The following is a 23,042-nucleotide window of genomic DNA, read 5'->3' as shown; positions in this document are numbered from 1 at the left end:
TTGATAACTGTACTGCTGGAGGCAGGGGATGCATCATTCTGTATTTCATATAGAACAATATACTTTTCGATTTTAATTTGGTTAATTTTTGTAGTACTATGATCAACTTTTTTAGAATCATTTAATGTATAGACATTATACTCACAGAAATGCCTACACTGTAAGTGGTAATCATTTTCGTTTCTTGACTGAAAACAGTGCACACAAGTTTCAATGTATATATATTGCTAATGATAATTTTCTCCTTTCTGTCATTTCAAATCAATGTTACATTCTTAGTAATTAACAAAATGGAGTCTTCACACTTCTAAATACCAAAAAAAAAAAAAAACAGTTTAATAAATCTAAAATGCATTAATTAAAAGAAATTAAATTAAAACAAAAATTGGCTTCAACAATATATTTCTTGCTAAGAGTTTAAAAGAAAAATAAATAAATAAATAAATAGAACCAAAACTAGGCCAAAATAAAGCTAGCTGCTTTTTACCCAAAAAATAAATAAAATTTTAAGGTGTACTCTAAGTGCACATCTAGCTCATTTGACCACATCAGAACTTCTAATAAAATACTAAGGAAACATTTATCTTAAGAAGTAAAAATGTCTGGCTAATAAAAATCATACATTTTCATATCTGATCTGTCTGCTCTTCCAAAATTATTTTTTGTCACAATTTTCAAACTAATTAAACTAATTTGAAATGGCTATCAGAAAATGAAGTTTCCTACTGTTTCTCTTCTAGAAAAGAAACTGCAGTAAACAACTGAACATTTTCATCTTTAATAACAAACTGGGGTTGCTTAAGGGCCAAAGCCAATTAACTGGGAGGAGAACCCCCACATCACTTTCAGGAATGTGGAGAATGGACTATGGCTTCTGACCCAATATCCAATCCTTACCTTCATGTAGTATACCCCATTAGTAGGTATCTACTAGGTACTGAACAAATGAGGATGAGCTGGCAAAGTGGGACTCAGTTGACAAAACTGTACTCTCTATTGGCTTAACTATAAATGTGTATGATGGTACAACGTGATGAGATCTTGCTTGATTAAACAAGTTCCCTGCTGTTTTTTCAGGGAACCAGAGCAACCAGTGAAAAGTCATCTATTGGAACAAGCTCCAACTCAACATCTAGATGGAGATGAATAAATCCAAAGTCAGAAAAACTACAGATAGGAAAACCATCAATATAAGGAGTATTAATGGAAAGGAAATTGAACTTGCAGAAGAACTGGAAAAGTACCCTGCTGACAAAGAAGACAAAAATAGGTGAGATCTTACTAAATAATAAGTATAGGATGTTATAATCAGGAAATAATGATTAAGGAAAGGATGAGTAGTGATAGCATTCAATACCAAACAAAGATAAGATTCTTGATTGGAGTGCAGTTTCAAGTAGAGTGATGTGGGCACACTTCAAATTGGGGAAATGGACAATGAAACTTATTTGTGCCTATGGGCTTACAAAAGGTTCTTCAAAGGAAGAATTTTTTGCATAATTAGAACAGGCAGCTTGTTAGAGTCTTGACAGGTAACAGATTGATTTGGAAGTAAACTGTAGATAGGAAGTTAGTGGTGATGTAAGTTTTTCATGTAGTACTATTATATCCTGTACCATCCCTTGAGGGTACATGTCAGGAATTTGTTGAACAGGCAGCTGACAAATGTAAAAACTGATCCTTTTTGGAGATATAAATAGCAGAGTAGGAAATAATCCCACTAAGCATATAGGAATGTTTTGGAAAAATTTGGAGAAAAGGACAAAGAGAATAATAATGGTAAGTATTGGCTAGATTTCTGATCAGGACATGGACTAGGCATTACTCACACTATGTTCTAGCATAAAGATTTGCATAAGTTCACATGAAGAGAAGAAATAATGTTAATAATGTGATATCTTCATGCTGGTTCAAGATACAAGAGTGTACAGAGAATTTGAAATTGTAAGATCTATTGGAAGTTGTCCGTAAGGGTACAAAAATAAGCATACCAAAAAAAAAAAAAAAAAAAGCATACCAAAAAGTTACTAGCAAAAAAGTCAGCAGATGTTCTAATAGAATATGGAGAAAACTGTAAGAGAGCTAAGATATGTGTAAAAGTAGTGGAACAAAAGTCACATGAAAACTTTGGTTAGAATAGAAGAATAAGAATGTTTCTACAAAATAAATATCACGAATGTTGCAGTTCTGGAGGATATTGAAAAAGCTTAGAAATGGAGGCAGAGTACTGTAAAATAAATCAAAGATGATAAAGGCGACATGAAAACTGAAGATAAGGTTATCCTAGTGTCTGGAGTAATGACTTTGAAAGACTGTTAAACAACAACAAGCAGTAACAGTACTATACTAGTCTTTAGAGGTACCTGTGGCATAATTAAAATTAATAACTTAACAGGTATAAAATCAACAATAATAACTTTAATGAATTAAAGGTTCAAATATTTCGTACTGAAAGTAACAGTACATCATGAGTGTAGAACAAACAGTTAAAGGAATGGAATACAAAGTACAGAACAGTCAGTAGATTACCAATTAAAATTGTTGCTGCATGCCAGAAAATTATTATTAATAAAATATTATTAAATAATTCTTAAAAGCTATTTCATTGATGGCTGCATAAGATAAGAATCTCCCAAACTTTTGGGAGAAAGAGACAGTCATTTCGATTCAAATTCGGCCAATGTAAAAGGGCTTCGCAACTTTCTTTAAAAAGGCATTCATATTTAAAGTGGAGAAGACAAGCTTTATCCCACTGGATATTATGTTTAGTGTCAATACTATGTTGTGCTAAACCAGACTTATGAGGTTTTATGTATTCGATATAATACTGATGTTCCTTCATTCTTTTTTCCACAGAACGGCTCCAAAGTATGATAAATTACATTCACACGGTATCTGGTAAACACCAGCTAATGATAGGAGTACCAGTTTGTCTTTTGTAGATGGCAACAAGTGAGAAATTTTGTTGATAGGAAAATATGTGGGAAGAAGATGATACTTCAAAATTCTGCTAATAGGTTCTGAGATGCCTGAAATATAAGGGATTGGAACTCTGCAGTCTCTTAAAGAATACTGAGGTGTTGGAACATAGGAGTCAATTATCTGCTGGATTTGATTAGGGTTGTAACCAGTGGTGAGCCGTGAAAATTTTAACAAAGGGCTTGCATCGTCGAGCAAAAAAAAAAAAAAAAAAAAGTCATATTTCACACAAAAACTTTTATTAATATAGCTTGTGTACTCCTTAATCAATAAGTATGAGGGAAATTTCTAAACATGAAATATTTGCACATCATCTGCGTTAATTTATTTTACATAAGAAAAACATTTTTTAACCATCAAAATATAATAAGAATGAAATAAAAATAAGTTCTTTTATTCTTATAAAAGATTTTATTCTTTTATAAGAATAAGATAATCACACATATGCAATAGTCCGCATTTCTTATAAACAAAATAAGTTTGTTTTGTTTGCGCTAGGTTTTTATGACAAACAATCTATAAATAATAAATATTATCTAAACACAATAATATTGAAGTACGTTATATTTCTTCAATACGATTGAAGTACGTTATATTTGTGATAATCAACGGTACCAATCAAGCGGCATTATTTTATAGTCCTATTTATTTATATGTGATTACCAAAGTGAATTCTTATTTGTAAAATGGTAGTAATGGTAACTATAATATTTTATTTAATAAGAACACTTTGTTAGGTTACCGTATGAGTTTGTTGTTTAATATATTTCAAAAAATTTATTTTATTTTTTTTTTTTTTTGAAAAAATAAAAAAGTAACAAGAAGAACAAGGGACTCGCAAATTTGAGAAAAATTATAGCTCACCACTGGTTGTAACCATTAGATTCTATTAACTTTTTCATAGTGTTGTAAGCTTAAGGGAGAGAAGCACACTTTATGTGCTCTATTAATTAAAGATTTGATAACACCGATTTTTTTGAGAGGTGTGATGAGCAGACTTTTGATTAATGTATCTGCCAGTAAAAGTAGGTTTTCGATAGACACTTGTTGACAAAGTACCAGAGGATGTATGAGTAAGGAGGATGTCCAAGAATAGTAAACCACCAGCCTTTTCTTTTTCCATGGTGAACTGAATGCATGGGTGAAGACTATTTATCTGTTGTTGTAGGAATGTGGTAAGTTCTTCTTCAGCATGTGACCAAATAGCAAAGATATCATCAACATAACGAAACCAAAGAGAGGGCTGGGGATGAATAGATGAAAACAAGGTGTCCTCCAGATGGTTCAAAAAATAGTTTGCCAAAGGTGGAGACAGAGGGCTACCCATGGCAGTACCTTCAACTGGTTTGTAGAGCTTGTTTTTCCAGCTGAAAAATCCTGAATGTGTAACAAATTCAAAAATCTTTGCACTATCCGGAGGGTAAATATCATATAGTAAGTTGACAGTGTCAGCTAATGGAATATTGGTAAAAAGGGAAACAATATCAAAACTGACTAACAAGTCAGACTCTTTGATTTGAACATCCTTGATTTGTTCAAGAAATTGTGTCGAATTTTTGATGAATGATCTAGAACAGAGGTGGGCAAGTTCTTTGGTAAAAAGTCGCATATAATACATTTTTGAATGTTCAAGAGCAGCATAAAATATTATTTTAAAACTGTATTTATAAATAATAAAAAATACAACTATACAGTAGTCCTACTCACCAAAGAAGAATATGTTTAATCTCTACTGGTTTAAGGCTTTGATTGATTCTTCATTTGTGCAGTTAATAGTTTAAAATCTGGCTGGTAGGATGTCAAAGATGTTCTAAGAAGCTCAGTGTGGTGGCTGCTAGTGAAGATAGCACGATGTTTTGACTTGACAAATTTCATTGCAGAGAAGAGAGATTCACAGCAGTAAGTTGTTCCAAAAACAGAGAGTAGTCGAAAGCCAGTTTTCTGAAGATTGGGATACTTTGCTTCTGAGATTTGTTTCCAAAAGTCAGTTACAGATGAGCTTTTATATACTAGCTTCAAACCCACATCTTCCTGCAGCTCAATAAGCTCTGTCTCTATTGAAGCAACATCCGCGGTAAAAGGTGCATCAACAGGACATCCATTGTTGATGACATCAATCACAAGAAATTCAAAACATGGATTTAACTTTTTTAGTTTCTTAAATGTATTCTCAAAATCATTTATAAACGGTTTCTAAGTTTCCTGCTCATTGTTTCAGTTAAAATCGTCCTCCCATTGTTGGTTAAACACTCTCATTTCTTGTTCGTATTTCCATTTTATATTCTTCTGTTGCTCAGTCATTTTAAACAAGGGTTTTATAACTTTCACTAAAACCAGTCTTAATTATTTATTAATCAGAAAAGTATTTATCTACACTAAAATTCACTAGTTATGTTCTGCTACTACCACAGGCACATAACTTGTGTGACTGCATGAAGAGTGATGACGCAGAGCCCAGGCAACAGAAGCGGTGGCTAATGCAGCGATCATAGTAGTCACTTTTGAAACTAATTTTGGCGGGAGCGACACAGGCCATAAAATGTTGAAACACTTTTTACCAACCAAATATGATAACAAAAACCACGTTAACAACCCTTTTGGCCAGTACCATTTCAAAGCGAAAAATGCAAAGTTTCAAAATATCTGTCTTTTACTTATCTTTAAAGCATTTATGAAATAAAATATTCTAATATTGGTATACTATTAAAATACAAAATTATATTGGTATACTATACTATTATAGATTATTAATATAAAAGTTTAGACAAAATGGCAATGTAAACCAAACCAATATTGTCTCTGGGCTGCACAGCATAGCTTTGGGAGCTACAGTTTGCCCACCCCTGATCTAGAATGTCCAGTATGGGCAGTTAATGAATGTGCCAAAAATTTAGCAATTCAATAAGTGGGAGAGTCAATACAATTCACAATGGATCTTACTGGATAACCTTCTTTATGGATTTTTGGGAGACCATATAAACGAGGAGCTCTTCCAAAATGAGTGTGCAGTTTATCCACGGTGTTTTGATCCCAACTGATACTTCATCAAGCAACTTATTTAATTGTTTAATTTGCAAATTTGTAGGATTATGATTGATTTCTTGATAAGTGGAGGTATCTTGTAAAAGGCAGGTGACTTTTCTCTCATAGTCAGCCTTATCCATGACCACTATAGCTCTTCCTTTATCAATATGGCATTATTAAAACTCTTACCAAGAGAGCCCACAATCTTTGTTCCAGTGGAACCGCCCTTACTACTGAACTTAACCACATACACAATGTGGTCAATCTCCAATGGCTACAGTGATCACAGCATTCAAAAAATAATCAGGTCCTCCCCCATTCCCCAGTCTTTTCTCCAGAAAGAGTTTAGAAATGCCGTCACCATACCCTACATCCGTGGCACATCCGAAAAAATAGCCAACATTTTAAAAAAGTACAACCTACGCACAGCATTTAAGCCCCACCGCAAACCTGCTACCCTTATTCACTCTACAAAAGATCAGCTCCCTCCTCTCTCAGTGCCTGGAATCCTATAAACTGGCATACTTTGGACAGACAGCCAGATCAGCCACTGTCCGCCTGGAGGAACATAAGCCATACATCTGCAACCACGACTATGGTCAGTCAGGCCTGGCTGACCATGTCTCGGATACAACCCACAGGATCTCATGGAAAAAAACCACCATGCTTCACTACAGCAAATTCAAAAGAGAGAGACTATTCTTAGAATCAGCAGCAATGCTCAGGAATCAACCAAATCTTAACAAATATGGTTGCATTAAGCTTCTTAAGATTTGGGAAATGCTTATCACCAAATGTCCCACTTTACATTCCAGGTCACCTACAATTGCCCTTAGAGAGCGCTCCACCTAGATAGGACTTTAGTGTCACCCACGTGATTGGGCTTGGTATTGTTTGTTATTTGTATTTATGTTACATTAGTTTTTTTTGTAATCCCTGAAGATGTTTCATTGATTGAGATGAAATATAAGAAGAATTAAATTCTGTTTTAATCCTTTCTGAGTGCTGTATACAATCCATTAAGCCTCCAACCTGATGTCCTCACAGCACTTAAGCCTCTACACTCGCTAGAAAGTCCCGACAGATTACATTCAATGTTATGCAAAAAATCGAGATAAGGGATGTATTTAGGTACTACGGCAAAATCAAGGCCTTTAGCTAATGCACTCGTTTCAGCTTCAGATAAAGGGCGTCCAGAAATATTAACAATCCATTTATTCATAGGAGTGTTGTCAGAGGTAATTTTTTTCTTTTGCTTATGGTATAAAGATTCATATTTTTGCATAAGTTTGCAGGAATGTTTTTCATAGGAATGGGCTAAAGATTGTTTAGACATGAAATATTTGTACCTTTAATTCATTAAAGTTATTACTGTTTGGTTTTATATGTGTTAAGTTATTAATTTTAAAGAACTATACTAGAATATTTTCAAGAGGAATGCAAAGAGAAGTACATATCAATACTTGAGGTAGAAAAAGCCAATGAAAACTTGAAATGTGGAAAGGCAACTGGAATAGATATTCAACCAGAAATACTTAAGTATGGTGGTATAAAGGTTTTGAGTGGCTACACTGCATAATTCAGAGGGCCTAATCAGAAGGTTGAATTCCAGATGATTAGAGCAGAGCTCTAATAGTTTCTGGCAATAAAACAAGGAATAAATTTGAATGTGAGAATTATATAGGCATTTCTCTATTAAGTGTTCAAGGTAAGATTTATACAAGCATACTTGAGAAGAGATTGGAAAAAAAAATAATGGAAGAGAGACTTGGAGAAGAACAAGCTGGTTCAGGCCAAATTAAGGTTGTCAGGATCAGATTTGCACTTTACAGCAAATAGTTGAAATCATGAGAACATGACAAGGATCTATACTTAAGTTTTGTAGATCTGGAAAAGGCATGTGACAAGCTACCAGAGAAAAGCATTTTAAAAATGCTACAATTATATGCGATAAATGGAACATTATAGAGAGCAATACATAGTCAGCAGTTAGAATTGAAGGAAATACAGGAAGAGAGTTTGATGCAAAATCAGGGATAAGACAAGGATGCTCATTATCTCTGCTCTTATTCATCATCTATATTCATCAGGTCTTTCTAATCATGCCCTGAATACTCTACATAGAATTGATTTGAAAGGCACCTGTTGTTTACATCACATCAAAACGTGGTATGAACGTAAATTTAAGGAGGCATGTGAAATTCTTAATAACCACCCTAACAATAATGATGCTTAAGGGGGGTGCTTAAGGGTCAAAGCTGTATAACTGAGAGGAGACCTCCACATAGCCTTTAAAGGAATGCGGAGAACCGACCAGGGCTTCTGACCTAATGTCCAATCCTCACCTTCTCGTGGTGCACCCTGTTGGGTATCTACTTTGATACTGAATGAACGAGGATGGGCTGGCAATTTGGGATTTAGCCGACCAAATTGTATTCTTATTGGTTAAACCAAAATAAAAAATGATGGTACAACATGACAAAATTTCATGCAGGCTGGGGCGTCGCCCGGTTAAACAAGGCCCCCGTTGTTTTTGCCAAGGAACCAGGGCGAACAGCGAAAAGTCAGCTATTGGAACAAATCTGAAAACAAACCCAAACTCAACATCACCAGAGTTAAAGATCGGTACTATCAACGTAAGAAGCCTGAATGGCAAAGAAATGGAGCTAGCTGAGGAATTAGATAAGTACCAGATCGACATAATAGGGGTGACTGAAACAAAAAAGACCAAAACTGGTGAGATCTTTCTGAGCAATAAATACAAAATGTTATATTCAGGCAATGACAATCAAGGAAAAGAAGGAGTAGCCATAGTATTCAACACAAATTACGAGGCTAATCTTCTTGAATGGCAGTCAGTCTCAAGTAGAGAGATGTGGGCAAATATGAGAATGGGGAACTGGACAATGAGACTTATTTGTGCCTATGGTCCCACAGAAGGTTATACTAAGGTAGAAGTGGAGGAATTTTTTGAGGCTTTAGAAAAAGCAACTGACACAATGAAAAAGGAAAAGTTGTTGGGGATCTAAATAGTAGAGTAGGAAATGATTGTGAGACATACAAAAATATTTTGGGAAAATTTGGAGAAAAGAGCAAAGCTAATAATAATGGCAAATATCTGTTGGATTTCTGCTCAGGACATGGACTGGTTATTACTAACACCATGTTCCAACATAAAAATGTGCACAAATTCACATGGAGAGAAGAGGCTAGGAATAAGAAAAGTCTCATTGACTATGTTATTGTTGATAGTGATGTTTTCTCCCTGGTGCAGGACACCAGAGTGTACAGAGGATTTGAAATTGGAAGTGATCACTATTTAGTCTTGAGCAGGATAAAATTGAATTTCATATTGAAAAGAATAACATGTAAGAAAGTTTTAAAGCGAATAAAAGTTGAGCAGCTCTCAGATGTGAACTGTAGACTAAAATACAGAATTATTATTGAAAAGAAAATGAAAGAGTTTGAGAACAGGAATCAAACCTTGGAGATTCAGTGGCAAACTCTGAAGGAAACATTGATTGATTCTGCCAGAGAGGCATGTGGTGAGGTTGTGTGCAAGGATAAAAAAATCAGAACTCCCTGGTGGACACAGGAAGTTAAAGAGGCAGTGAAGGAAAAGAAGAAAGCATATCAAAAGTTCCTGGCAAATAAGTCAGCTTTTACTCTTACAGAATACAGAGACAAATGTAAGAAAGCTAAACAGTGTGTAAAACTAGCTAAACAAAAGTCATGGGAGGACTTTGGCAAGAATATAGAAAATAAATATCAAGAAGGTGGCAAAATATTCTGGAGGTTGTTGAAGAAGCTTAGGAATGGAGGAAAGAGTGCTGTAAAAGGAATTAGAGATGATAAAGGTGAAATGAAAACAGGAGAAAAAGATATCCTTGAAGTATATAGTAATTACTTTGAAAAACTGCTAAATGAAACAAGCAGTGATGACAGCACAGTGATAAAAAACACTGACCAGGCATGCAGTCAGGAATACATATCCATACTTGAAGTAGAAAAAGGCATCAAAGGCTTGAAATGTGGAAAGTCAGCAGGAGTAGATGATATTCGACCATAAATGCTGAAGTATGGTGGTATAAGAGTCTTACAGTGGCTGCACTGCATAGTTCAGAAAGCCTGGACAGAGGGACGAATTCCCGATGATTGGAGTAGAGCTCTCATAGTACCCATATATAAAAACGGAAATAAAACTGAATGTGAGAATTACAGAGGTATTTCCCTACTGAGTGTTCCTGGCAAGATCTATGCAAGTATACTTGAGAAACGGTTGAGAAGAATTGTGGAAGAAAAGCTTGGTGAAGAACAAGCTGGATTCAGGCCAAATAGAGGCTGTCAGGATCAGATCTTCACTTTACGACAAATAGTCGAGAAAGCATGGGAATATAACAAAGATCTGTATTTAAGTTTTGTCGATTTGGAAAAGGCATATGACAAGGTGCCAAGAGAGAAGCTGTTCAATACGCTGCAGTTATATGGTGTCAATGGGGCATTATATCAAGCAATACTTAGTCTTTATTTGAGTTGTGAGTCAGCAGTTAGAATTGAAGGAAGTACAGGAAGATGGTTTAATGTTAAATCTGGTGTGAGACAAGGATGTACATTATCCCCTCTGTTATTCATTATCTATATGGATCACATTATGAAGGAATGTGGTATTAAACCTGATATCAAAATTGGAGATGTTAATGTCAGCTCTTTGCTTTATGCGGATGATGTTATACTTCTAAATAAATCCGCTACAAGTCTGCAAGATTCTCTGACTAAATTGAATAGCTGTTGTAATAGATATGGTATGAAGGTCAGCAATAAAAAGACAAAGACAATGAAAATAGGCAGAATCATTGAAAATGTCAACTGTGTTGTGAATGGAGAACCTGTAGAACAAGTAAAACATTTCAGCTACTTAGGCACAATTTTTACTGAAGATGGTAAACTAAATATAGAAATAGACAACAGAATCAGCAAAGCTGGTATCGTGAGAAGTCAATTGAATAAATTCATATGGAATAAGAAAGAAATTAGTCGGAACACTAAATTAGCTGTATACAAGACTGTGTTCAAACCAATTTTAACTTATGGATCTGAGAGCTGGGTCAGAAGTAAAACACTTGACCAAAGACTAGAGACTGCAGATATGAGAGTCCTGAGAAAGATTAGAGGCGTGAACAGATGGCATCAATGGCAATATCATATTAAAAATGAGGATATTAGGAAAGAACTTGACATTGTCAGCATCCAGGAATGCGTTAGCAGAGCTAATCTCAGATGGTATGGTCACTTAAATAGAATGGGAGAGGAAAGATTAGCAAAACAAGTGTTCTCTGCCAGGTTGACAGGAAAACGACCCAGAGGAAGACCAAGATATAGGTGGATTGATACGGTACAAAGTGCCTTAGACGATAGAAATATAAGATCTGATAATGTTGGAGTCTTGACAAGTAACAGACTGATTTGGAGGAAAATTGTAGATAGGAAGTTAGTAATGATGTAATTTTTTCATGTAGTACTGTCATATCCTGTACACCCCTTGAGGGTACATGGCAGGAATTTGATGATGATGATGATGATGACAATAATGATGATCTAAAAATCCCAAGAATGTCAAAGCACATTCTACCCACATACTCTTTCCGTCTAGGAGTTAATTATAAATAGGACTGTACATAATCCAGGATCTTAGCTCTAATAATATAACAACTCTCATGTTAAGTTCAGACACCACTTTTGCTGTAATAAAACTATCTATATGAAATTGTCCTTTGTGTCAGAGCTAAATAATATAGCTCTGATGTAGTTATTTTAATTTTTTTTTTACCACTAGAGGTCATGCCATAGAATAACTACTGATCAAATCATAGTCTCTTTGGCATACTGTTTGAAATATAATATGGCTTCTCTCTCTGTGTGTGTGTATACTCCAGATGACCTTAATATGAAGGTCGAAATGTTCGGAAATTAAAGTAATTACTTCTAACACAGTTGTAGTCTCCATAATTTGTCTGAAATGAATGCATTACTACTATTTCCCTCTTTCATATGTACCTTATGTGGACATCATTTCCCTGTTATCATCAGCAGAACTCCCCCCCTTCCCTTCTTGTCCTTTCTGTCCCTGCAAAAAACACTGTACCTTTCCATTTCTATTCTCATTGGAATATCGTAATCATTCAACCAGATTTCATTTATTCCAACAATTTTGGGCAAATAAGCTCAATCAATGAAACAATTTCATCTCTCTCTCTTATTTCTGATACTTCTGGCATTTGTAAATAATCACAGCAGTTCACTTTTAGGTCTGTAATCAGTCCTATCCAAGACACTTGTTGGTTATGATTGTCTCACCTCACCACACCTTCCCTTGCCCAATCACCTTTATCACCACTTACCCCATATATCTTTTAAGCATACACTACATTCTCACATCCCAGGCCATTCTATTCCTGTGCTGATCACCCCCCCCCCCCCGTACGTACGTACATACATACATTGTCTACTACTTACAACATTCACTCTCCCTCTGCCCTGTCCACCTGGGCTCTCCCCATTTCTCTGTTCCTCTTGGATTCCCTTTCTCTCTTCATCTCTGATACTACTACTGTTTCCATTGACAAGTATCTCCTGATCTTTCACTTCATCTCTTGCTTACATCATGAACTGTACTTCCATCTAGCAACAGTCTCTCCATTTCATTTACATCAATGCCATTCAAATGCAGTCCATCACATCTGTATAATTCCTTTCATCCCTCAAATATGTGTCATACATCCACAAACTGCACTCCGTTCTCCTCACACAACTCTGCCAACATACCATTTCTGATTCTGGCTCTCCATTTCAACTCTTCATTGTCATATCTCAAGGAACACACTGACAATTTTTTCCCCACTATACTGTATCTTTCACTATTCTTAGTAGCCTTCCGATATCTGCCCTTACATTCTCCTTTTGTCCACTTAAATCATTTGTTCCCACAACTATCACTAATTCTCTTGTTCATTTCCTCCTCATATGCAAAGTATGAATTATCTTGCTCATTCTCCCTTCTGGATAACAGACTTTTTAACCAATCCTCTAACATTGGAATCTCCATATACTGCTATTCTCAGATCATTTGTCACCTCTTTCTTTTTCCTTCATTTTGTTTTTCACTCTTTCATTTGTTTGCACTAAATGTTTTATCTCCATTACTGTTCACTGTTAGTGATGAATAGTGTCATAAATAAGATTAATGATCAGAAAGGCAAAACACCTGTGTTTACTAATGATATGATGATTTGGGCACATTCAAAATAAAATTACACATAAGTTATATATCAGTAGCAAGAAGAGTGAGAATTTAAATCTTAAAGAAAATGTACAAGTTAAATTTTGAATGTATTTATAACTAATAGAGGAAAATCTTGTTTTGCTTAAAGTGTGCAAGTTCCTATTTTCAAGAAATGGTGACTTATCACAAGTGCTTCATAACTTAAACTGGAAATGTGTGGTAAATTATGTGCAAAGGAGAATAACACTAAGAGATCAGTAGAGAAAGGATGCATGAAGAGAGCGAATATGTGGAAGTTTTTTATATGAAATACAGTTACAAGTTATTTTTTCTGCAATTGAGAAAGATACATGATTGTTCATATAAACAATTTTGAGTTTTGGACTGAATTTTTTATTTGATTCTGTAGATAAAATAAAAAAAAAAATGGTAGTCATTTCGGTTTCAGAAGTGAAATTAACAATCTTTTCTGATATTACTGATATGTTGTTCATTCATAAAGAAGGAAATGCAATGTCATAATTATAAAAAATGACTGCCTTCTTGATTCTTTTCATTTTCTAATTGGAGGTATAATTAAAAAAAAAACGTTGATTATCACTTTAGATTCCTTGGTAAATGAATCTTAATGTCTTTATTATTCATTTACATTTCTTAATCTTAAGAAATGTTCAGTTGTTTGCCGAAATAATTTTATGAAGAAATTTTAAAACATGAAATTTTTTAAAATTTCATGTTTTAAAATTTATCCAGTACTACTGTGGAGATCTCCTGTGATGAGTCCTTAAACTCCAAAGAGGTACCTAACTAATTATAATTTTAAATATATAACAGCATTCAAGATACTCGTGTGAGGGGGAACACCTTGAGTACTCAAAATATTCTTCAGAATTTCCTTTGTATTTATCTGATGAGGACTTTCTGAACAAAAATCAGTTATCCCCTAATTCTTTGCTTTAATTTTGCCATTGTCATTAACTATAGAATTAAAAAAAATCAGTGAGATGTTAAATAAAACGTCTTTTCATTTTTTCTGTTTAGTTTCCATCCGACCTGCAAGATAAGGTGAAACTACATTTCAGTCATCGATCCCAACGGGATAATCAGACTAATGGAACCCCTGAGGTACGCACAATTAAGGTACCTATCCCTACATTTCCACCAACTGCCATGGTATATTCTGTAAGCAATGTGCCTACTAGTCCTACAGAAACTAATACTTCAAATTCTGGTCCAACTTCTCCAGATTATGTGTCAGCTGCTATTATGGCTAAAGTTTTAGAAGAAAGGACAAAAGAAAGAACTGCTAGAAAACAGAACTGGTGTTATATATGTAGATGCATAAAACATGCTACAGATTATGAAGATAAAAGTACTCAGACCAGGTGGACCTCTAGTCCTTGTCTTTGTGCAGGAAGTCAATTAGTTTGTGTCCATTCACGTAGAAGGAGCGAGTCTTCCTCAAGTTCTGATTCGCATTGTTACAGAACCAGAAATGGATCATCCACTAGCACTGAAACTACAATTTAGTGCTAGTTATCCAATTTTCATATAAATATTTAATTATTGCTAGTGTGAATGGTATGTCAAAAACCATACTGATAGCATTGGCTATTTTAGTGCTTATTTGCTTAATCCCCTCTATACTAGAGGAAAAAATACAAGACACTGAAATGATATATACAGGTTTATTATTATTATTTTGTGTATATGTAAATACTTGCAAGTTTTGTGGAAAAACTTTAGTCACTATGATGCATGAGCCATATCATATCACTTCATTACTAGTAGTGATATCAGTGTGAATAAAACATGATTTTAGCAAACGTTACTGTTTATGTAAAGAAAAGTGTCCCTTTCTGTATATTTATATACTTCCATTCATGATGACATGTGTCCTAACATTGTGTTTACTTAGTTGTATCCTTTCTTGCAGAGAATATTACTGCTGATCATATTTTTCTGATAAGCTGTTTTCATATTTGCTGAACTACAATTAATATTCACTCACACTGAAGTTTCTGGATAAACTATTACTTATAGTTAAGAATGAAACAGATTTTATTAACTAAATTAAATATTTTAATTCAAACATTTTGTCAGTTCAAACTAACATTATCTAGGCTCTTAAGAGGTCCACTCTTAACAAAGACTTAGAGAAAGGATAGCCATGTGGCAGAAGACTGGAGGCAAGTTACAAAGTCATTAGAAAGTTACAAACTTTACAGTGATCTTTTGTAATTAGCATTGATGAGAATATATGGTAGTACTCCAAAATTTTTGTAAAATAATATCTTCAGTTCTATTCCAGTTACTAGGATTCTATAATACAACTGCTTCCAAAAATATCCTCTTTAATTTGAAGTGCAGTTTGTGTAATAGCTTCACTTTCTTCCATCTGATTAAGTAACTTCCAGTTTAAATTAAATTAAGGGGATTTTTTTATCTTAGTTTTAACTTCCAGTTTCTAAGGCATCACTTTTTTGGTTTTCTGTGCCATATGAATTTTTTTTTTTTTTACTAAAGTAGTTCATCCTGTCTGTCAAAACTATTGGATACCATATTGGCAGTGGACACTGCACATACCAAGAAAGGAAAGATCTTAGTTATCTTTGATCTACCTCAGGAAGGTAGAAACTTTGTTTAGTGGTTTGTAGATTGTTTTAATCCTGTGTCATTTTAGGAGGCAGCCCAGTCTCAGTTGTGCCTTTGATGTAAGATAGAGATGTGCTATATATATATATATATATATATATATATATACACATACATACATACATACATACACACACACACACACACACACACACATTTAATTTGGTTTAGGAGATTGAAGTTTGTAGTTCTTTTTAAGGAGTTGGGGCAAAGGGTTTTTTTTTTTAATTCAAAGATTTTAGCTAAGATCCAATGTTGGTCCTGAAGATGAAATTTGTTCTGCCTTTGAAGGTTAAAGTTTTTGAAATTTCTTAGTTTTGGGCAGGTAACAATGTGAAGCCCTATGAAGATATCTCCTCTGTGAATCACAAGAGGAAACTTCCCATCTGACTGCCTTGTAATTATAGTATCAAAGAAGATTAAAGTCTCTTCATTTACCATTTCAAAGGCAAAACTGACTCAAAGATGGAGAATGTTAAGCAAAAATAGATAGCCTGTGGACTATGAGGTCAAATGGCAAGGACAGCTATACGCCCTCAAACAAGCTTTGGATTTGAGATGAGCTGAATTCATTAGGTTTCGTATATAGGTCAGTTGGGAGAGGGGGGTCAAAGTAAGGAACCTATTACTATACCTTCAGTTTGTTTATAAAACTTGCCCAGCTAAAATATCCTAATTTAAGAGAATTCTTAAATCAGGATATTTGGAGTTTGGAGATTCCTTTTTTACGAATGTATCTTTTGTACTGAATGTACTTTTTACTTTAGAGGACACACATCGAAACTGATTTGGTGGTGGTCATCGTGCAGTTGAAAGTTCTGTGTGGTAGTTTAAAACCATGATTGTATGTATAATGATGACTTATGTTTGAGGTTGGATGTCAAGTGCTTAGCAAGTTTATGGCATCCACAATTGGATGCAGTAAGGCTAGGATCCTGTTTTATGGATCTCAGGTACACCTAAATCTTGGTATGTGCAAGAAAAAAAAATCTTTAGTTCAGACAGTTTTAGCTGACCAACTAGTAGTGTTATCTAATAGTTTTTTTGTTTTTTTTTTATTGCACTAGTAGGATTCCTAGTTACTAGTCTACATGTTGATGTATCTAGTAATTCTTAAATTTTGCTGTTTTTATCTACTCAGTTTGATTATGGTATTTCGTTTATCTGCTTTGACCATTGTTACTATGTTTTGGTTTGATCAAGTAAAGTTGCAGCTTCTAGTCTAGCACTGTGTGCTTCTTCCTGTAGTAATAATCTTTTTATGACAGGGTTTCTTAGGAGCTATCACAAAATTGAACTGTATATATAAAATTTTTGTTTCATAGTCCAAGAGCACATAATTTAACAAATTATAGATCACTTTGTCTGTTGGAAATTGCTTTGGCTTTTTCTTTGCCAAAAGATAAAAATTTCTGCTTAATTTTTTTTTTATTAGTATTTAATATTTTAAATGTGGTATCCAGTATTTTTGACAGATAGGACAGACTACCTTAATCAGAAGAAAATAAAAAATACATATGGTACACTGCAACCCAAGAGTATATTGGCACAGAATGCCTTATAAGTAATAGTTCTGGAAAATCTAGCATGAGTTACTTCCATAATAACAGCTAAGAAAACTTGAAGTGTATGATTAAAAATAATATAAGCTGAAGTGCCTGTCACAATCCATTTGCTTAGAAATTTTTATACATGAATATCTTTAGTACCATTTGAAACCTTGCTTAAATGGGAATTTAAATGAGAGAAAAACAATTGTGTCAACCCCTGAAAATTGCAGTAATCAAATTGCCACAAACCAAACAGGTTTTTTTTTTTTAACTAACTTTCTGATTTTTGGGGAAAAAGAAAAGAGTGCTAATTTGGACTAATCTAGCAATAAATATACTTCAAAAAGTATAAAAAAGTATCAGAATATAAAGAAATATGATTAATAGTAATTTATATTGTAATATACATAGCATTGTAAATAAACAATTGCAATTGTAGAAAATATGCTTTTCAGTTTATAAAAGATAGATGAAAATTATCTTCTGGTAGTAAAATTATATTTGCATACCAGCCAGTTTTATTTCTATTTTTATATGAATTCTACCAGCGCTATTAAAGAAGTTGCATTCGTCTTTATTGTAATTGTGAGACTACACCTCAGGTCTCCAATAATTAGAGTGGTGATCTCTCAGTAGGCAACAGAAACCATCTGCCACCTACAAACTTTTATAAATATCCATATCCTAGCAGGATTTTAATCCATATTCTATTAATTGGAAAGTAGGTATGGTAGTCACTTGGCTAACCAAGCCAGAAATTTAGATGGGGAAACCCAATTTTTGGCTCTGCCCCCAACTCCTTTAATATTTGTGAATTCTCTTTCATAATAGATGTTGAAATTCCAACCTTGCTTTTCAATGAAACTTCATGCCTAACTACTAGCATACTAAACTCACCATGAGAATACACATTACTGTTCACTGATGTAACAGAGCAGAACAAACATTTAGTTTCATGCATTTTATACAAATACTTTAAGAGGGATGTGCCAAAGCACTGAATATTTAGCTGAAGCATACTAAATTAAATTTAAAAATGCAAGTTTTGAATGAAAGAAAAAAAAAAAACTCATTAAAAAAATTTTAATGTGTATTTTTTTTTGTTGTTTAAAACATTTGTTTATGAAATTTAATCATGATTCTACTGAATATTCAGCACTTCAGCAAAATTGAAGAATGAACAAAGATTAAAAAAAAAAGGGTAATATTTCACCTAATCATGTAACCACATGAAAATGAATGAATAAATATATATGTATATAGAAAACTGACAGGAGAGCTTATAAGAATACAATCTTCGGCATCGGAGTTGCACTCCTAAAAAAGATGCATGCAGTCAAGGTGGCCGTATATTTGCCTTTTATTAGTTCTTTTGATTAAGATTTCACTGGCCTAACAGCTGTTTCGAACTGCTGGTTCTTCTCATCAAAGATCGGGGAGAAGCCGTAAAATGACAAGAATCTTCATCCAATACCAAAGCAGTTCTGTTTCAGAGAATTGTATTTTTCATGTGGCCAGCAGTCAGTCCATATTTCATGCACTACTGAAGAAACATGGAAAGGTTTCTTCAGTAATACAAGCTAAGACAACTCCAGTGCTAAAGATTGTCCAAGTAATCTTGTAAACTCTCTCCTTTTTATTTGAAGCTATCCAAGGTTCTTTATATATATTCTGCTACGAAATAAGCATATAATATCTCCTATTTATAGGAGATATCTTTATAATCTTTAATATCTCCTATTTATGTTTATTTTACATTGCCAGAAAATTTAGCTTTCCCTAAATATAATTATAACTATCAAATTTTAATTTTTAAGAGCCAAGATGACTTCAATTTGAAATAAATAAAATATTAAAATAGAGGATATTATGGATCCATCTATACTTTATAGCAAAATAGAGAAAAAAATTTATTAAAGAGTTTGTGAGAACATAAGCTTTCTTTCTAGTAAATTATCAAAAGTAAGAAAATTTTCTACATTTCTTGCTTTTGTTTCTTTCCATATTTTGTTATAGAATACAGATGTATCTGTAATATTGTCTATTGTAATATCTTAATAAGAATATAAGCTTCATAGCTCTATAGTATTTGTGGGTGGATAATATTTTATTATGCACCCACTGAGAGAATACTTCTGATGAATATAACTTTCTGACATAAGTTAGGTACAGCATTGAATGAGTTTATTTTGGAGAGCTAACCTCCAGACTTTACCTCAAATTTTTTGAACTTGATCAATTTGAAGTCTGGTGTTTCAGGCTAGTGAAACTTACTCAATGCATTGATGAAATGTGAATACACAGGTTATGGGCAGAATTTGTGTTGTTTATAGCAAGCCAAGAAAACTCTGATTCCAGTCTTGTTCTCATAAGCTCTCTGGTAAATGTTTGAAACTTCACATTCTTTATACATTTGGCTATAAAATATAGATGGATCCATAATATCTTCCATTTCAATATCATAAAACAATATTTAATTTCATAGAAAACATATTTAAAAAAAACAGTGCAGCATAATAATTAGAAAATATGTTGCACTCATTTCTTCAAATAACAAAAAAAAATTAACGGAACTTATTTTAAATTGTGAAATATCAAAATAATTATCGACTTAATAATCAAAATGAATTTGCAATAAATTATGATGCAAGAAAATGAATTTTTCAGCATTTTTTGGAGTAGTATATGTCTGACTTCTGAAAACAACTTTATTTTCTCTCATTGCATATTTCTCCCCTTTCAAATCATTTGTTCCTGCAGTAACAATCATGTCTCCTTTTTGCAAACTAACAGTCACTAACATCATTGATTTTTGCACCTGGGAGACATGCTTTCATCACTTGCTAATTAAGTATACCTTTTATCATCGAATCTCCATACAATACCTTATTCTTATTACCAGTTTATTGTACTTTCATACCTTCTAAATTCACCTTTTCTTTCATTCTCTCATCAAATATACTACATGACAATAATTTCTCCAGTTGCTCTAGCTCTTGTTTTGTCACGTAAAGGATAAAACATAAATGCGCTATTTTTCTCCTTACCATCACTTTATCATCCACATTACTTTCAGCCACTTCCTTCACATTTTCATTTCACTCAGTACTTCTGCATTCATCAGAACATCTTTGCTGTCTTTCCTTACATCGGTAACATTCGTCAATTGTCGCTTCCACACAACTCTCATTTCTTGAACTGTCACACAAAACATCTATGACAAATTCTCTCTCATTCTTGCTTTTGTACTGCAAACTGTTCACTCTTTGCAATGAATACATGGAACATACACTATATGACACAAAATCCCTCATGCTAAACTTGGTAAAGAAGGAAGCCTTGGCTGCCATTTTCCTTGTACGCATCTGTGTCATGTATTAAAATGCTTTCTTACCTTCTTCTCCATGAAGTAAGCAGACTATCGTGGGAAATCCACTTAACTAGCAACGTGCATCCTGCTGAACCCTAATGCCTTTAGCATTCACATGTAATTATAGTTTACTGTTCACACACACATTTGTGTTTGAAATAATGAATGAGTTATGCAACCCTCGCTTCGAACTATGAAACCTAATTATTTTTCCCTTAAACTCCAGTAGTATTTCTCTTGCTTACTTAGTCATGATCAAGATATCAGTAAGTAAATACATGCTCCGTGTCTCTTTGGAATATTGTCAGCCTATCTTCTCTTCTCTCCCTGATGATGCACATGTAACAAGAAGGAAATATATAGCAGTTAGTAAATTCTCTAGATGTGTTAACCATTATTAACTATCAATGCCAATACAGTCTTCTTATAGAAGACTGTATTGCATTGACAGAACTTGCTTCGAGAAGTGGATAAGAACTGGGGGGGGGGGGGGGGTCGATTGTGGAATGAACATTAGAGGACACATTTAAAGTGCTATAGATTGCATTGCACCTATAAGGAATATGTTAACAGATAATAAATAGGGAAAGGAGACAGATCTGCCACTGTACAAAACACTGGTCAAATCATGCTTTGACTACTGTGCTCATTGGTCACTTAGTTTTTATCATGTTACAGAGACATTGGAGATGGTCCAGAGACAAGTGACCAAGACAGCATCAGGAATGTTAGTTATATAGAGAGGTTAAAGGAATGTAAATTGCAGAGCTTGGTGGAGAGGAGGAAAAAAGATATGAACCACTGAAAGTTGGGTAAAGGCATGGTGAAAAGGGATATGCGAATTTTTACATGGAGAGTCATGGATGAGTGAAACACATTACCAGAATGCATTGCAAATACAAGGGGCATTAAGGTTCAACATGTTGTAATCAACATAATCAACAGTTGATTACAACATGTTGAACATGTTGCGATCCACTTAACTAGCAACATGCATGTTGCTAGTTAAGTGGATTCCCCACAACAGTCTGCTTACTTTGTGCAGATAGCCACAATAACCACAGAGGAATAAATTTAGTAAACACAGGTTATTATAAGGGGTGCATAAGGGTCAAAGCTGTATAACTGAGAGAAGACCTGCACATAGCCTTTAAAGGAATGCACAGAACCTACCAGGGCTTCTGATCTAATGTCCAATCCTCACCTTTTCGTGGTGCGCCCCGTTAGGTATCTACATGGATAATGAACAAATGAGAATGGGCTGGCAATTTTGGATTTAGCTGACCAAATTGTATTCTTATTGGCTTAATACAAAATGATGGTACAACATAACCGAATTTCAGCGGATGGGGACGACGCCCGGCTAAACAAGGCCCCCATTGTTTTTGCCAGAGCAAACAGCGAAAAGTCAGCTACTGGAACAAATTTGAAAACACACCCCAACTCAACATCACCAGAGTTAAAGATCGGTACTATTGACATAAGAAGCTGGAATGGCAAAGAAATGGAGTTAGCTGAGGAATTAGATAAGTACCAGATCCACATAATAGGGATGACTGAAACAAAAAAGACAAAACCTTGTGACATCGTTCTGAGAAATAAATACAAAATGTTATGTTCAGGCAAAGACAATCAAGGAAAAGGAGTAGCCATAGTACTCAACACTAAATACAAAGGCTAATCTTGAATGGCAGGCAGTCTAAAGTAGAATGACGTGGGCAAATATCAGAATGGGAAACTGGACAATAAGATACAGTTTTCATGAACTCTTTAAAATATCATCATTGCATCTCTATGTGCTTTTGTGTTTTGTTGTGAATTATAAATGTTTATAACTGTTATTTTATTGTTATTTATTGTATAAAGCTTCCAGTGAAAAGAAGAAAACACATAAACCTATTACATTAGATTCTTCTTCTTCTTCAGCTAGTTGAACCCATAAGGTTCTTTGCTGCACGTACCAACTTCTTTCACTCCTTTCTGTCTTAAACTCTTTCATTCCAGTTCTGAAGTCCCATCTCAGCTAAGTCTGTGTGGTTATTATTCTTCCAATGCATATGCAGTCTATGTCTAGATCACTTTCCATCAGACTTCATCTCAAATGATTGTTTAGCTATTCTCTCCTCACTCATTCTTTCCACATGTCGAAACCATCTCATGCTGCTTGCTCAAATCTCATGAACTA

At 34.1% G+C, this 23,042-nt stretch overlaps 1 protein-coding gene across 3 annotated transcripts in view; it reads left to right on the top strand.

Annotated features, from left to right (window-relative positions):
* Positions 1 to 15,245, top strand: part of LOC150102656 (uncharacterized) — a 144,005-nt gene extending 128,760 nt beyond the window's left edge. For all 3 annotated transcript variants that reach the window (XM_090398926.1, XM_090398927.1, XM_090398928.1), the window contains one exon: positions 14,324 to 15,245. In XM_090398926.1, the coding sequence (XP_090255052.1) occupies positions 14,324 to 14,812 (489 nt within the window). In that variant the 3' untranslated portion in view covers positions 14,813 to 15,245. The remainder of the gene's footprint in view (positions 1 to 14,323) is intronic.
* The last annotated feature ends 7,797 nt before the right edge of the window (positions 15,246 to 23,042 follow it).

The sequence above is a fragment of the Typopeltis vanoorti genome, chromosome 10 (assembly GCF_054136105.1).
Source record: "Typopeltis vanoorti isolate ZY-2024b chromosome 10, IOZ_Tvanoo_1.0, whole genome shotgun sequence".
Taxonomy (NCBI): Eukaryota; Metazoa; Arthropoda; class Arachnida; order Uropygi; family Thelyphonidae; genus Typopeltis; species Typopeltis vanoorti.
This window is presented reverse-complemented; position numbering and strand designations above follow the sequence as displayed.